This window comes from Loxodonta africana, chromosome 10 (genome assembly GCF_030014295.1).
Source record: "Loxodonta africana isolate mLoxAfr1 chromosome 10, mLoxAfr1.hap2, whole genome shotgun sequence".
Taxonomy (NCBI): domain Eukaryota; kingdom Metazoa; phylum Chordata; class Mammalia; order Proboscidea; family Elephantidae; genus Loxodonta; species Loxodonta africana.
In genome coordinates, this window is record NC_087351.1 from 79,826,477 (window position 1) to 79,842,691 (window position 16,215).

At 37.1% G+C, this 16,215-nt stretch overlaps 1 protein-coding gene across 8 annotated transcripts in view; it reads left to right on the forward strand.

The window, feature by feature from the left end:
* The window catches only part of RAD51B (RAD51 paralog B), a 717,077-nt gene that overhangs the window by 39,062 nt on the left and 661,800 nt on the right, over positions 1-16,215 (forward strand). For all 8 annotated transcript variants that reach the window (XR_002785323.2, XM_003408521.4, XM_023546294.2 and 5 more), the window contains exons 6-7: positions 11,361-11,480; positions 12,035-12,218. Coding sequence is in view for 7 of the 8 variants with exons in the window: in XM_003408521.4 (XP_003408569.3) it covers positions 11,361-11,480; positions 12,035-12,218 (304 nt within the window). In the remaining variant the exon portion in view is untranslated. The remainder of the gene's footprint in view (positions 1-11,360; positions 11,481-12,034; positions 12,219-16,215) is intronic.

A 16,215-nucleotide genomic window follows, 5' to 3' on the forward strand; every position in this document is an offset into this window, starting at 1 on the left:
TACTTGCTTTCTTCTGTACATTTCTTGGTTTTCCATTCTTTCTGAGTATATGCCACTAGGCTGGCAGCTTATTGAGTTTCTGTTGTATCTTTAAGCCAAACTCAGTGACTGACGCACGTTAAGTACTAAGAAAATATTTGCTAAGTGAATGAATTCATAGTTGTAACTCCCAGACTGTGGAATCCAGATATGATTTCTTATTAAAATTAGGAAACAATGGGGAAATGACTGATCCTAGGTCTGGAGCAGGACATTGCCAAGCTAGTCTGAAACATCCTATCATATCTGATGTAAAAAAAAAAAAATTTTTTTTTAGTAAGGATGCTATTAAAGACTAATTAGGGAACTGTCAAAAAGACCTGAGAACCAACCTGAGGGGCTCCTGCTGGCCAAAGGTGAAACAAATTGAGTGTCAATAAGAATAATAATGACAGTAGATTAAAACACAGGAAATATGCTTATATTCATGTGTCTATGATGATACTAAGAAATGTCAGTGATATTAATGATATTAAGAAATGACAATGATATTGGAGAATGCCGGAGAAGTCATTATTTTGAAAATGAGTAAATTAAAAAAAAATCAAGAACTTATTCTTTTTTTACCTATACGAACTGTATTACTTAGTAATCTTTTTGTAAAAGTCTTTTTTATAGAAGTATTACAGTAATAAATGAAGAGGGAATGCTAGAATACACCAACTTACAAACCCTAACAATCTATTGGATGTAGGTATTGAATATCAAAGGCTGCTAGCATCACAAAAACAGGACCAGTGATTGTGTATCTCCTGAACAGTCAAACCTGAATGATCAATTTACCTTCAACTCCAACTACCAATTTACAACATATGCAGAGAAGAGAGGAGGAACATGTGAACCTACCGTACAGGGACGTAATCAGAAAAATTCAAACTGTGGGAAACTATAGAGCAGTTTGGTTTTCTCAACAAATAAATTGCAAGATTAAAAAAAAAAAAAAAAAGAAATGAGTTGGAGGGGGAACCTTTAGGTTAAAGGAGACTTAAAAGCTTCAAACCAGGTTGTTCTGGTTCAAACCCCTGCTGAGAATTTGCATTTCCACCCCAGATATACTGAATCAGAATCTACATTTTAACAAGATCCCCTGGTGATTCTTATGTATAGTAAATTTTGAGAACTACTGCTCTGCTAGTGGTTCTCAGAATTGGTCCCTAACTAGCAGCATTAGCATTGCCTGGGAACTTGTTAGAAGTGCACATTTTCAGCAGGGGTTTGAACTGGATGGAATCTTTTAAGCCCTGCTTAAAAGACATAATAATCAATTGCAGTACGATGAGCTTAGCTGGTTCTTGGCATAAACAAACAACAAAAAAAATAACAGAAGCAAAAACATATATGACTCAAAACCCAAACCCACTGCCACTGAGTTGATTCTGACTCATAGTAATCCTACTGGATAGAGTAGAACTGCCCCCTAGGGTTTCCAAGGCTGTAAATCTTTATTTATTTATTTTGATAGATTTTTTTTCTCTTCTTTTTTTTGGGGGGGGGAGTGGTATTTATTTTATTTTATTATTGTACGTTAGATGAAGGTTTACAAAACAAACTATCTTCTCTTTAAACAATTAGTACACATTTTGTTTTGTGACATTGGTTGCCAACCCCATAACATGTCAACACTCTCCCCTTCTCGACCTTGGGTTCTCCATTACCAGCTTTCCTGTCCCCCACTGCCCTCTAGCCCTTGCCTCTGGGTTGGTGTGCCCCTTTAGTCTTGTTTTGTTTTGTGGGCCTGTCTAATCTTTGGCTGAAGGGTGAACCTCAGGAGTGACTTCATTACTTAGCTAAAAGGGTATCTGGGGGCCATACTCTCGAGGTTTCTCCAGTCTCTGTCAGACCAGTAAGTCTGGTCTTTTTTTGTGAGTTGGAATTACATTTTTCTCCAGCTCTGTCCAGGACTCTCCACTGTGATCCCTGTCAGAGCAGTCAGTAGTGATATCAGGCACCATCTAGTTGTGCTGGACTCAGTCTGGTAGAGGCTATGGTAGTTGTGGTCCATTAGTCCTTTGGACTAATCTTTCCCTTCTATCTTTGGTTTTCTTCATTCTCCCTTGTTACAGATGGGGTGAGACCAGTGGAGTATTTTAGATGGTGGCTCATAAGCTTTTAAGACCCCAGATGCTACTCAGCAAAGTAGAATGTAGAACATTTTCTTTATAAAGTGTGTTATGTCAGTTGAGCTGGATGTTCCCTGAGACCATGGTCCCCATATCCCTCAGCCCAATAATTTGGTCTCTCAGGGAGTTTGAACGTGTCTGTGGAACTTCCATGACCTTGCCAAGGCTGTAAATCTTTATGGAAGCAGATTGCTACATCCTTCTCCAGGGGAGCAACTGGTGGGTTCCAACCACCAACCTTTTGGTTGGCGCCGAGCACTTTTACCACTGCACCACGAGGACTCCTCTACTAACACATCAAGCAGGCATTAGTTAGCCAATTAGGTACTAAATAGCTCTTACAGAGGTCCCAGGGAATTTGGTTAAAGAATTCAAGGATTAAGGTTATTCTGATAATGGTAGCTTACCCAAAAAACCCTAGCTTGGTTCACTGTAATTGGATTCCTCCTTTTTTTGTACCCTTTAAAAAGCCCAGTTTAGAATGTCTTCTTAAAGAGTAAACTGTTGCATAATTATATTGTTACCAGGTTTGAAAACCCTGTCAGTGAATTGAGTGATATCTAATTGTTTTGGTTGTTTTCAGTTAAGTTTTAGCCTGTCCAGCATAAATGCAGGTGACTAGTCCATATTTTCTAATTCGTGTAGAGTATTGTTTGTGTTTCTTTGTTTTTGCATACAGCCTTAATTATCTACTTTTTGGGTCCTCCATATTTACTTATTTCTCCTTAATTATCTTTTCCTGCCTATGTGCATATTAGCAGTTGCATCAGAGACAGGTTGGGAAATGTGAAGAGGTAAAATTTTAGTCACTTTGTGGGAATTATGTTGCACATCTGAAGGTCATTCTAGAATAGGGCTTGAAATTTGTGTTGTCTTTATTTTCCTATTCCATTCTTTATAAGGCTGGTAAAGTGTGGTCATCTGACTGCCACATGGAGTACATTTTGAGGTCTGATGATAGGGTCAGGTGACCTCAAAAGTACCAGCACTCCTTTTGTATAGATGTCAGACTTGGTGTTCTAGAATTTGTCCTGGTGGGGTCATGGAATGGAGCTGACTCTGTAGTGCCTGGTTTCATAACATTGGTGCTGTTTCAGGACTGTTTGACCCCTATTTGGAGTTATTAGGGGAAGGTTGGTCTATCGGTTAGGAACATTTTCTGTTGCAAGTCACTGAATACCCAGAGAACAGCAGCTTAAATAGAAAGAGGCTTATTTTTCTTACATAACAAGAAGAACTGAGGTAGGCAGTTGCTGGCACCGGTTCAACTGCTTAGTAGTACCACAAGAGACCTAGGACTGGTAAAGTTATCACATCCATCCCATGCTCCTATCAGTGGGAGGGGAAAGGACCAGCCGTATGTATTCCTTTCATTAGGAAAGTAAAAGTTTTTCTAGAACACTCACCTCTCCCTCTCTGCAGATTTCCTTTTTCATCTCACTGGGCCACCACAGATGCGAGGAAGAATGGGAAAAGGTTGTCATAACAATCACGATTAGTTGCCTAGGCTTGGTTTACATTGCTGGTGGAGTAAACTTGGGGTTCTTATAGTAAGGAAGAAATGGGAATGGATATTGGGTAGGCAATTAACAGTGTCTGCCATAGCTGGAATAGTTTCTAGAATTAGAAAAAAGGTAAAATAGGAAAATATGAGACTCAAAAAGGAATATTTTAATTTATATTTCAAATGAAAACCAAGTTTAAAATGCATTAAAAATGAAAATCCTGCAAATGAATTTACTTAAAATTCCTTTAGAAAGAGTAGTTATATTTTTGAAAGGAATGTACTACCTAGTTTATTGTATATCTCTTTTAGAAGATAATAATCTACCCTAGTATGTTAATTGTGTACTTTCATCATAGACTGTAATTGTACCTCCAGACTATTTAACAATTAGTTAATGATACGGTTTGGTGCTAAGCCCTCAGGTACTTGGGGTTGCCTTGGGGTGAAGGGAGGACTAAATAGACAGAGCTATGGATTTCCTCCTTCTAATTGATTGAGAAAAGGGCTTTTTTGTTTGTTTGTTTGTTTGACTTATTGGACTTCTGCTTAAGATCCTATGCAATCTTAGGCACTATATGCTTACACCTTGCACTTTGAGAATGTGAATAAAGAGATTAATCCAGCAACCTGTACCCATATTCTGGATTACAGAAATTTTGGTAACTATGAGAATTTCATTATATGTGAGTTGAATGGATTATGTATTAAACCCTATTGGAGATAATTAGAAGAAGGTGGAACTGGGGGCTTAGGAATCGAACAGGAAGATAATATGGAATGTTGATAGAAATAGAAGTTTTTGAAATAAAGCTTTGAGAGAAATAAAATGGTGAAAGAATATAAAGATGAGTCTTAGAACTGTAAATAGAAGGGAACTGACATGTGTGAGAAGAACTGAGGGATCTGGGGAAGTAAGAGATGAGACCCAGGACCTGGGTGGGTGGGCTTTAGGACTGGAATTTTAGGAGGTAAAAGTGGTCATTCTTGGGTTATCATGAAATCCGAAAAGCTTTGAAAACTTGGAAGAAAAACATAGTCCAGCAAGGGAAGAAGACATTAATCAAATAATCACTAAAATGTAGAATTCATGTCCTATCTAGTTCTGCTGTAACAGAAATTCCCCAAGTGGGTGGCTTAAACAAACAGAAATTTATTCTCTCACAGTTTAGGAGGCTGGAAGTCCAAATTCAGGATGCCATCTCTAGGGGAATGCTTTCTCTCTCTGTTGGTGCTGTGGGAAGGTCCTTGTCGTCAATCTTCACCTGGTGCAGAAACCCTGAGTCCAAAGGACGTGCTCTGCTCCTGGTGCCTTTTTCTTGGTCTTCTGAGGTTCCCCTGCCTCTTCGCTCACTTCTGTCTTTTATATCTCAAAAGAGATTGACTGGAAATACAACCTAATCTTGTAGATTGAGTCCTGCCTAATTAACATAACTGCCTCTAATCCTGCCTCATTAACATCATTGAGGCAGGACTTACAACAGATAGGAAAATCACATCATATGACAAAATGGTAGGCAATCACACAAATACTGGGAATCATGGCCTAGCCAAGTTGACACACATTTTTGGGGACACAATTCAATGCATAACGCAGAACTATGGTAAATATAGTAAGTGGAGGTACATGTTGCATTAGTACTGTGTGGGAGCAAGGACTGAGTTTAGGACTAAAGGAGCTGATGTATGTGGTATGCATTTTACCTCTCAGTGTGCCAAGTGTCCCAGAGCCAGCACCCCCTAATTCCAGTCAAATGATTTTTAGGATATCACTCTTTCCGAATCAGTGTGTAAAGACGAAAGATTAACTTGGTTAATTTTGAAACAATGCCACTGTTGACCTGTTTACTGTTGATGTTGGGTCCCATCAGGTCAATTTTTGACTCATAGCGACCCTATGTGACAGAATAGAAGTGCCCTATATGGTTTTCTAGGCCGTCATCGTTACAGAGGAAACCCTGGTGGCGTAGTAGTTAAGTGCTACGGCTGCTAACCAAAGGGTCGGCAGTTTGAATCCGCCAGGTGCTCCTTGGAAACTGTGGAGCAGCTCTACTCTGTCCTATAGGGTCACTAAGAATCGGAATAGACTCGACGGCACTGGGTTTGGTTTTTTTTGGTTTTTAATCTTTACAGAAGCAGATTGCCAGGTTATTTCTCCTGTGGAACTGTGTAACCATTGCATCACCAGGGCTCCTTGGCCTATTTACTAGTTGGTACAAATCCAGGATCTTTGACCCAGGAGGTGAGCAATAGGGGGCATATAAATTCCCTGTTATCAATTTTTGAGATTGTTCCATGAGTCTGGATAGATTTTCCTGAGTCTGGTTCCAGCTGCCCTATCATTTGTGAATCTAGGTGATTCTGAAAAGTTTCTAGGATAAAAAGTGGAAATCAATCATAGTAAGTGCTTTTTATTATTACTAAAACAAAACTGGAATTTTCTGGAATCTGCAAGAAACTAATGGATTTACATTATTATCTTTAGTAATACAACAGTGCTGAGCAAATGTATATTGAATGAATGAACAAGAAAATATTACATATGTACAAGAAGCTTTGAGAAACCATAAACTTAAATTTCAGCACATTTATGATGCTGCATTTCAAGTAGAATTTTGGAGAATTTTTTTTGCATTAAGCATATGTTTTATTTCAAGTTGGCATGTGGTCACTAACGAAAAGCTTTTAACTTCCTTTTATTTTATGCAAGAGCTGTGAGGTCACTGGGGCAACTAATAATGCTGAATAGGGTTTTCTGCTCCTTAATTGACATAGCCTTTTGATTCTGGTACTGATCAGCAAAGAAGTCCATCTGTTCACATGTAGTTAACTCTCTCTACAACTGGAATCTTTAAGAAACATTGTAGCTTTCAGGTCCAAGTTAAAATGTAGTCACCTTCAAGAAGAAATTTGATGGTGAGTGAAAAACTGAAACGTAGCCCAGGACTCCTTTTAAAAGGAGCACTTTGAACCCTTTGCTGGGGCTTTCTACTGCAGCAAACCTTTTCATTGTAGAATTCATAGCTGGTATTATTTGTCAGGAATGAGTAGCTCAGGGTAGTGGGACGCTGAGTGTAGATGCGGGGTTTTTGCGTGTAGGAGTTGGATGATAGGGAAGGAGAAGTTGGCAGTGTTTTATCTCAGAGCAACCCATTAGCAATTAATATGCAAATGATTCATCCACAGAGAATGAAATATTTGAAATAGAAAATGTAATAGGTTTTCAGGGATACAGTTTTGGGGTTTGGTGGGTCAGGAGTATAAAGTTAGCTTATTTTACAGCATGGTCCTTTAGATTGTTACTACCTCCATCTTATAAATCAGTAGTTCTCACTTAGGGGAGGATGGCAGGCAGATTTCCCCCCATGAGGTGCTTTGGAAATTTGTAGGGAGGTTCAAAAATAAATGGTTTTCACAATAATAAATAGGTGGGGTCCCAGGATGCTAGACACCCTGTAACGTGAAGGTTCTTGACACTGATAAGCTTGTGAGCCATTGCTATAGATAACATTTGCTTACATGATACAAATTAGAACATATTTCAGCATAATGTAATTGACTGAAAGTCATCTCAGTTGATCCATACAGCAGCATCATAAGGTACTGTTTACCTCATGACCTTTTGGTTAACAACTGTAGCTCTTAACCACTGCACCACTAGGGCTCCGTCTCAAACTTAGAAATAAGGAAACTGGGACTCAGAAATTGTGTGATTTTTCCAAGGTCATGTGGCTAGTAAGTGGTTGAGCTGAGATGTGAACTCAAATCCTCTTTCATCTTTGTCCATTTTCCACTGGGTTTCTAGTCATTTCTTTTTGATTTACAGTTCTTATTATCTTCTGTCTTCTAGATATTCTTTATGAGTTTTACATATTGCAAATATCTTCTGTTATCTATTATTTTTATCTGTGGTGTCCCTTGTTGAACAGAAATTCTTAATTTTGTAATTGTTGCCTTATGATTTTGGTTTTTGAATCTTAATGAAGTTTTTTCCCCACCATTAGGTTTCACAGATATTCTTCTGCAGTTTTTTACTAATATATTTAAGTTTTATCTTTTATGTTAATGATTTTAATTCATCAAGAACCCAACAAAAATGCACTTATCTTAAATTTTGATATAAACTGCTACATTCCCCTCCGTTCCTTTTGCGTTTCCACCAGCTGTGTTTTGAGAGCCTCATTCATCAGTATTAATCTCTTTAATTTTATCATACTTATCATACTTATTTGAAAAGGAAACCCTGGTGGAGTAGTGGTTAAGTGCTACGGCTGCTAACCAAAAGGTTGGTGGTTTGATCCACCAGGCACTCCTTGGAAACTCTGCGGGGCAGTTCTACTCTGTCCTATAGGGTTGCTATGAGTCAGAATCGACTCGATGGCAGTTGGTTTTTTTTTTTTTTGGTTATTTGAAAAAAGTGATATCTCATTGTTTTAACCGTTGAGGCCCAACATCTTTTCATACGTTCATGGTCCATTTATATTTCTTCAGCAAATTGCCCAAAAATATACTTTGCCCTCTTTTTTCCTTATGGACTTATAGGAAAACTTTGTCTGTTTAAGATATTGATGTCTATCGTACAATACATCTCCCAGTCTGTCATTTGTCATTTAACTTTGATCATGCTGTCTTTTGTTATATATGAGGTTTTTGGTGGTTAAATTTTTTAGTCTTTTCCTTTATTGTCATAGTTCTTAAACTTTTTGTTCCCTTTGGTTTAGGCGAGTTATGTCAATTGGTATTTACCATGTTAGAAATTTAAACTGAGAAATTAAAAAAAAAGTAACTATTTATTAAAAAATACAACATTAAATCCATTATATGTTAACATATTTTATCAGCTAAGGTCCGCCAGATAAACAGAGTTTATATATATATGTGTGTGTGTGTACATATATATGTGTATATATATACAAAAGATTTATTGTAAGGAATTGGATCACATAATTGTCAGGGCTGGCTAAGCAAGTCCCAGACCTGTAGGGCAGGCTATCAGGGAAGGCAGAGCTGAGGCTGTAGTTGACAGGTGAAATTCTTTTTCAGGAAAGCTTTAGTTCTGCTCTTAAAGCCTTTCAATTGATTGAATCAGGCTCAACCAGATTATCTTGGATAACCTTTCTTACTTAAGGTAAGTTGGTTATAGACTTTAATTGCATCTACAAAATACCCTCTTAGGAATACCTAGATTAGTGTTTGATTGAGTAACTGGGGAGTATACATGAGTGGAGTCCGGTGGTGCAGTGGTTAAAAGCTCTGCGGCTAACCAGAAGGTCAGCAGTTCAAATCTACTAGCTGCTCCTTGGAAACCCTGTGGGGCAGTTCTACTCTGTTCTATAGGGTCGCTATGAGTAAGAATCAACTCAACAGCAACGGGTTATACATGAGTGGGAATCGACCTAATGGCGACTAACAACAGCAACAAACCCAGCAGGTGTCCTTGGGTTGTGCAAACAGTTAACCAGCTAGGTAACCCCATGTGTATTCAGAGTAGAATTGTGCTCCATAGGATTTTCAGTGGCTGATGTTTTGGAAGTAGATTGCCAGGCCTTTCTTCTGAGGTGCCTCTGGGTGGACTTGAACCTCCAACCTTTCTGTTAGCAGCCTAGTACGTTAACCATTTGCGCCACTCAGGGACTACTTTGAGGGGAATACGCTTTAAGAAGAGGTATTGGCTAGATGTCATTGCTTTCATACTTTACATAATTAATGTCTAGGATTAAAAGATAGGGTCTTTTCTGTTGCTTACTTTAGCCAAAAAAGACTTTATGATGAAGATTTTTACAAGAAATTACCGTGATTAACGTAAAGCATATAAAATACTACATTTCTATTTGGCTTTTGATTTGATTTTTTTTTTCTGGAATAAAAAATAGTTGGAGAAATTTATCATAGAAAATGTGTAAATAACCATTTGATTCTTTTATATAACATGGTAACTGTGAACAAAGTTAATTCATGTCCATACACTGAACATCATTCTTTCTGAGGGGCCTTCATGGAATGAGAGAGCAGTAATAAATTCCAGAGCCTTTCACCACTTAAGCCACTAGTTGAAATCCAGCCTAGTGCTAGAGGGTGGAAAATAATTATTGTCTGTCAGCTGTTGGTGATTGTTACAATGAGTTAGGCACTCTCAGTCTGGTTTCTAGTCAACTGGACACCCGTATTTTGACATACTTCCATGTTTCTGATAGATGCTGCCATGCCTATTACATTAAATATCGGTGAGTTCCAAGTACCAGAGCTTTTTAGTTGACTTCTCTGTCTAGCACTAAACTCAGCAAATGGTTGCGCTAATCAAAAAATGTATGCGTTTTCCCCTAACCCTCAGGGTTTGCCTTTGCCAGCGCCCTCTCATATCCTCTTGCCTCCATCACTTACCTCGTTTCCGTCTTCCACGTCAATCCCTGTGCCTTTTTCAAGCACTTCCTCTGATCGGCCATTTGATTCATTTTCTTCTCACTCGACATCTCTTGGTACTATGCCTTACTCCTGAAGTAGTTTTTCCCCTTCTTGTTTAACCTAATTTTTTTCTTTTTTTTTTGTGTATGTATATGTCACATTGTCCAAAATATACTAAAGATGTTTTGACTAGTTCTTTTTTATTTCTCTTTTCTTGTTTTAGGTTTTTCTCTTTTGTTTCAGATTATAGCATATGTAAGGAACTTATTTTGTTTATCTCTTAGTTCTTAGCCTCTTCTTGGAATTCTCTAACTACTTAGGAATGAAAATATTTTTTTTTCTTTTATACAAAACATAAAAGATAAGATAATGTTAGTGTTTATAGTCCCCCCTTCTGCTCCTCCTTGGATGGTTAAGTATTAGAGTTGATAAACTATCATTTTAAATAGGAGACAGTTACACTCAAAGATACATATATGTGCATTTATGTATGTAAACATCCTTAACCTGAGCTATTTGAAATTTCTTGTAATTTTCTCATGTCTTGTGCTATTTGTGAAGATAGTTGCATCTTTTTAACTTGTCACTCTTCTTTACTTGGCCTATCCCACACATTAGATCTAGCTTTGAGGTCAGAATTCAGTGTTTAGAAAATAATTTTTGTTTACTAAGCAACTATTGGATAGCATTCGTTTATTTAGAAATAGTTCCATATTTCCAAGGAACTAGTGTATAGCATTAATTTGTTTGGAATATAATTTGCCATATACCAAGGAACTATTAGATAGCATTTATTTGTATGAATTAAGTTTTAATTGAGAAAGCATATTTTTCTGGATTGAGACGTGAAGACTTAACTGATATCTAATTATTAGGATGATAACATACCGTATTTTTTCAAATAAATTTCTTTCACTCAAGAAAATGAAAGCATTTCTTATTTACTAAACATATCTTGTAGCTGCTAGTCAAAATACTGTTTATAAGAAACATTTATTTCCAGAAAGATAAATCTAGGAGACATTGTTCCTTGCCCAAGATGAGGTGAGATCTAAAGGCTCTTGCTGGTCTCATGCTCTGACTGTTGACCTCTGTCAGTGCTTTAAAAGGAGGGCTTATATTCTAAGCTTGGACATTAACCTATTTTGCTTACATCTGCTCCACTGATAAGGCTTGTTGTTCCAGTGTTACTTGTGGCTTAAGAGTTTTCCAAGTAAGATTTATTAGTGGTTCAGCAATGTGGGCTTAAATATCATTGACAGTTTTCCCATGTGCTTTTCATTGCCCCCCCACAGACTGGTTGAGATAGCAGAATCCCGTTTTCCCGAATATTTTAACACTGAAGAAAAATTACTTTTGACAAGTAGTAAAGTTCATCTTTATCGGGAACTCACCTGTGATGAAGTGCTACAACGGTATGCTCTTTTAGATTTTGGTATTTAAGTAGTATTTTGAAGACTTTATTTTTGGCTTTTCATGTTTTCAGCCTCTGAATAAAAAAAGAAAAGTTCTTATGTAGTAGAATTATGATATTTCATGTTTTTTGGGAAAATTATTGGTTATGCTTTATAAATTCCATCAAGCAGTGCTTTCCTTTCTAATTCAGATCCTACCTCTCCACAGATGCTCTCTGGAGTTCTTTGACCCCACCATTACTGATTCGTTCTGTCAGCTAGCAAATGTTACTGAGGTCTTACTACAGTAATTATTATAAGTTAGGAACAGTTTGTTGCTGGTGTTTTATTTTTGTTTGATTAATCTTTGTAGTATTCTCTTTTTTTTTTTTTTTTTAATTATTGTCCTTGTTAGCAGTCCCTGATTCATGGCAGCCCCATGCACAATGCAAAGAAATGCTGCCTAGTCCTGTACTGTTGCTGTGATGGGTTTCAGGTTAGAGTGTTATGATCCATAGGGTTTTCGTTATTATATCTTAAATTTATTCACTCCTTTACAAATTCTGCTTTTCCAGGATTGAGTCTTTGGAAGAAGAGATAATTTCAAAGGGAGTTAAACTTGTGATTATTGACTCTGTTGCTTCTGTGGTCAGAAAGGAGTTTGATACACAACTTCAAGGCAATATGAAAGAAAGAAGCAAGTTCTTGGCAAGAGAAGCAGCTTCACTGAAGTATTTGGCTGAGGAATTTTCAATTCCAGTAAGTTTTTCTTTCCCTTTCTTTTGTATGAAGTTCACTGACATATTATCAAGTAGAGGAAAATGTAAAAGAGATGACTTTTTAACGATAGTACAGTCTAACTGCTATAGCAATTATCACCATCTTCTTAAATGAGTTCACCTGCTGAAATTATTTTACATTTTTTACAATTTGAGCCTAGAGAAGATTTAAAGGTGTTTTAAAAAAGTTCCTATGGTCACTCCTTTTTTTAAATTTTATTTTTTATGGTCATTCCTTTTTTTGTTTACCTGAGATAAATGTTAAGCATTAAGTGTTACCCTGAGATAAATGTTAAGCATTAAAACTCCATAAAACTGCCTGGGCCTATTTTTATGCAGTTTCTTTCATGGCAGCAGTTGTCTGTTTTGTAAGTATTTTAGGTTTGGATCTAGGGTTCAGTGCTGTTTTGTAGTTTTTTAAATATTTAGGTCTAGATATTATGTTCAGTACTGTTCTGTATACAGGAGGATTTGGTTTGCTTCGAATGGCCAGAACTGACTATAAAGGTATGTTTGGAATGATAGTCAAAGTGCCCTAGTGGCACAGTGGTTAAAGTGCTTGGCTGCTAATGGAAAGATTGGTGGTTCAAACCCACCAGCTGCTCTGCAGGAGGAAAATGTGGCAGCCTGCTTCCATTAAGATTACAGCCTTGGAAACTCTACCGGGCAGTTCTGCTCTGTCCTGTAGGGTCGCCGTGAGTCAGAATCAACTCAACAGCAATGGACTTCTGTTTTTGGTTTTGGAGTGATAGTCATTAGAGTGCCAGTAAGAAAATTCTTAAAAGATTCTGCTAGCATGGCTTTCAGAAGTGGGAATTATGATCAGGGAATCTGAAGACCTGGGTATATTACAAGGGTTTGTGGTGTGCAAGCTATAAGACATAAATGTGCTTTTGGATTAAGCCTTTTAAGATCTGAAGAATTAATTCTAGGTGACTTCAGATCATTGGTTGATTCCTTAAATTCAGCATTTTATTTGTTCATTAAAGTGATTTTCAGGTTGTTTTTCTATTTACAAAAAATGTGAAGCATTTCTTTTTAAATTGATTTTTTTATGTAGGGCAATTACATTTAATTAATCTATTATTCTGTTATTTAGAAAGGGAACTCAACTTGTTTAAGATAAGCTTTCTAGAGCAAGTTTTTGATGGGCCACATACATTATTTTGTCCTTTGGGTAACAAGATAAAACTTTAAAAATAATTTTACTGGTTGTACATGGTTATATGTCATCTTCAGAAAGCATCTTAAATGACTGACATGCATATCAACAGTGACCTTTGGGTATAACTTTTTATACACATATCTTGAATTTTTTTAAAGTAAATTTTAAGTCATAATTGGACCATTCAATGAATTTTCTTACAGTGAACAGACTGATGTACCCTCCACCCATAACTAGAAATGGAACATTACCAGCACCCTTATAGCTTAGCTTATGTGACTAACCCCCACCTTTTCAAAGTTGACCACTTTTTTGACTTCTAACACCAGAGAAACATTTTGCCTGCTTTTGAACTTTATATAAATAGAACCATTTGTGTCTGGCTTCTTTCACTCAATATTCTGAGATTCATTAATGTCAAAGTGGTAGGATTTTTTCCCTTGCTTTGTAGTGTTCCGTTGTATGAGTATACCACAAATCATGTATCTCTTCTGCTATTAATGATTATTTGAGTATCCCAGTTTGGGCCTGTTGTAATAATACTATTGCACATATATACACCTAGGGGTTGAATTACTGGGTTGTGGTGGTACGCATGCATAGGTTTAGCTTTTATAGATATTGTTATGTAGTTTGTGAAAGTAGTCATACTAAGTTACACTCCCACTCACAGTATGTGGGAGAGTTTCAATTGTTCTGCACTCTTACCAACAGTTAACATTGTCAGGCTTTTCAATTTTAGCCATGCATTGCCTCAACAGAAGATAAGAAAATTCCCTAAACTGAGATAAAATTTGGTTATGATTTTATAATTTTTATATTTGTTTTGGAAAATTACTTAAATTCAGTAGTGTAAACTACCACATAGGCTTTGAAACTCAGAAACTCAAGTAAGAAGTTAGGGGAGAAAGTGTGGCATGTAGAAATTTCCACATATTTTAATGGATTTTGAGTTCATGCTTTGGCTTATATGATGCAATTCTTGGTGAGATCGAGTGTTATAAGTTTATCCTGGGTGATGTGCTCATCTTCTAAATTTTATTTTAGTTGTTTCATGATAAATTCAAATTCATGTTTTCCTGGATCAAGGACAATAAGAGAACTTAAAAATATTTTATACAGATACATGACTGAATGGAAAAGTTAAGTATATATGCTTATTTTATTCATATTGTTGCTTGACTTAGTCCCATATACAATGTGAAAAATTTACTTTTTTAAAGTTATATTTGTTTGCTTTTAAGCAGTAATTGTAGGCTAATGAATTTCAGTTTTTCTGAGGTAATTTATTTTACTGAGTGAGAAAGAGGTTGTGGTTTTGTTTTTAGCAGAACCCTTTGAAAGAATGGTAGCTAGCATCCCTCGTATGTCTGTGTTATTTGCCATTGTTATTCTGTTTAGACGTATATGCAGTATATAATATGTGCTTCTTTTACACAAGTGAAGTAGTGGTTTTTGTGGCAAGCAAATACTGGTTTTGAAAGGCTTTAAAAAATACCCCCTTTAGGAAATGTGAGCATTTTCCTAGCCAAGTTACCTCATTTAAATGGAAAGTCATTACCATTTAAGCTTTTATACTATACTTTGAATAGGTGGGTTCACATGGAACTAAATGGTTTAAAATGGTATGTTGTTATCTGGTTCATTATACTTTTCAAGTTAGCAAACCTTATGAATTTGGTTTTGATGTTTTAAGTTTGAAGAGCTGGAAAGCCATTCAGGTTAAAAAAAGGCATGCTGCAGACTTCAAAAGTGGCTGCAGCAGTATATCGACAGGGAGCTGCCAGAAATTCAGGCCGGTTTCAGAAGAGGATGTGGAACCAGGGGTATCATTGCTGATGTCAGATGGATCCTGGTTGAAAGCAGAGAATACCAGAAGGATGTTTACCTGTGTTTTATTGACTATGCAAAGGCATTTGACTGTGTGGATCCTAACACACTATGGATAACACTGCGAAGAATGGGAATTCCAGAACACTTAATTGTGCTCATGAGGAACCTTTATATAGATCAAGAGGCAGTTGTTCGGACAGAACAAGGGGATACTGATTGGTTTAAAGTCAGGAAAGGTGTGCATCAGGCTTGTATTCTTTCACCATACCTGTTTAATCTGTATGCTGAACAAATATTCTGAGAAGCTGGACTATATGAAGAAGAATGGGGCATCAGGATTGGAGGAAGACTCATTAACAACCTGTGTTATGCAGATGACACAACCTTGCTTGCTGCAAGTGAACAGGATTTGAAGCCCTTACTAATGAAGATCAAAGACCACAGCCTTCAGTATGGATTACACCTCAACATAAAGAAAACAAAAATCCTCACAACTGGACCAACGAGCAACATCATGATAAACGGAGAGAAGATTGAAGTTGTCAAGATTTCATTTTACTTGGATCCACAATCAATAGCCATGGAAGCAGCAGTCAAGAAATCAAAGGACACATTGCATTGGGCAAATCTGCTGCAAAGGACCTCTTTAAAGTGTTGAAGAGCAAAGACGTCACCCTGAAGGCTAAGGTGCGTCTGACCCAGGCCATGGTATTTTCAGTCACATCATATGCACGTGAAAGCTGGACAATGAATAAGGAAGACCGAAGAAGAGTTGACGCCTTTGAATTGTGGTGTTGGTGAAGAATATTGAATATACCATGGACTGCCAAAAGAACGAACAAATCTGTCTTGGAAGAAGTGCAGCCAGAATGCTTCTTAGAGGCAAGGATGGCGAGACTGCGTCTTACATACTTTGGACGTGTTGTCAGGAGGGATGAGTCCCTGGAGAAGGACATCATGCTTGGCAGAGTACAGGGTC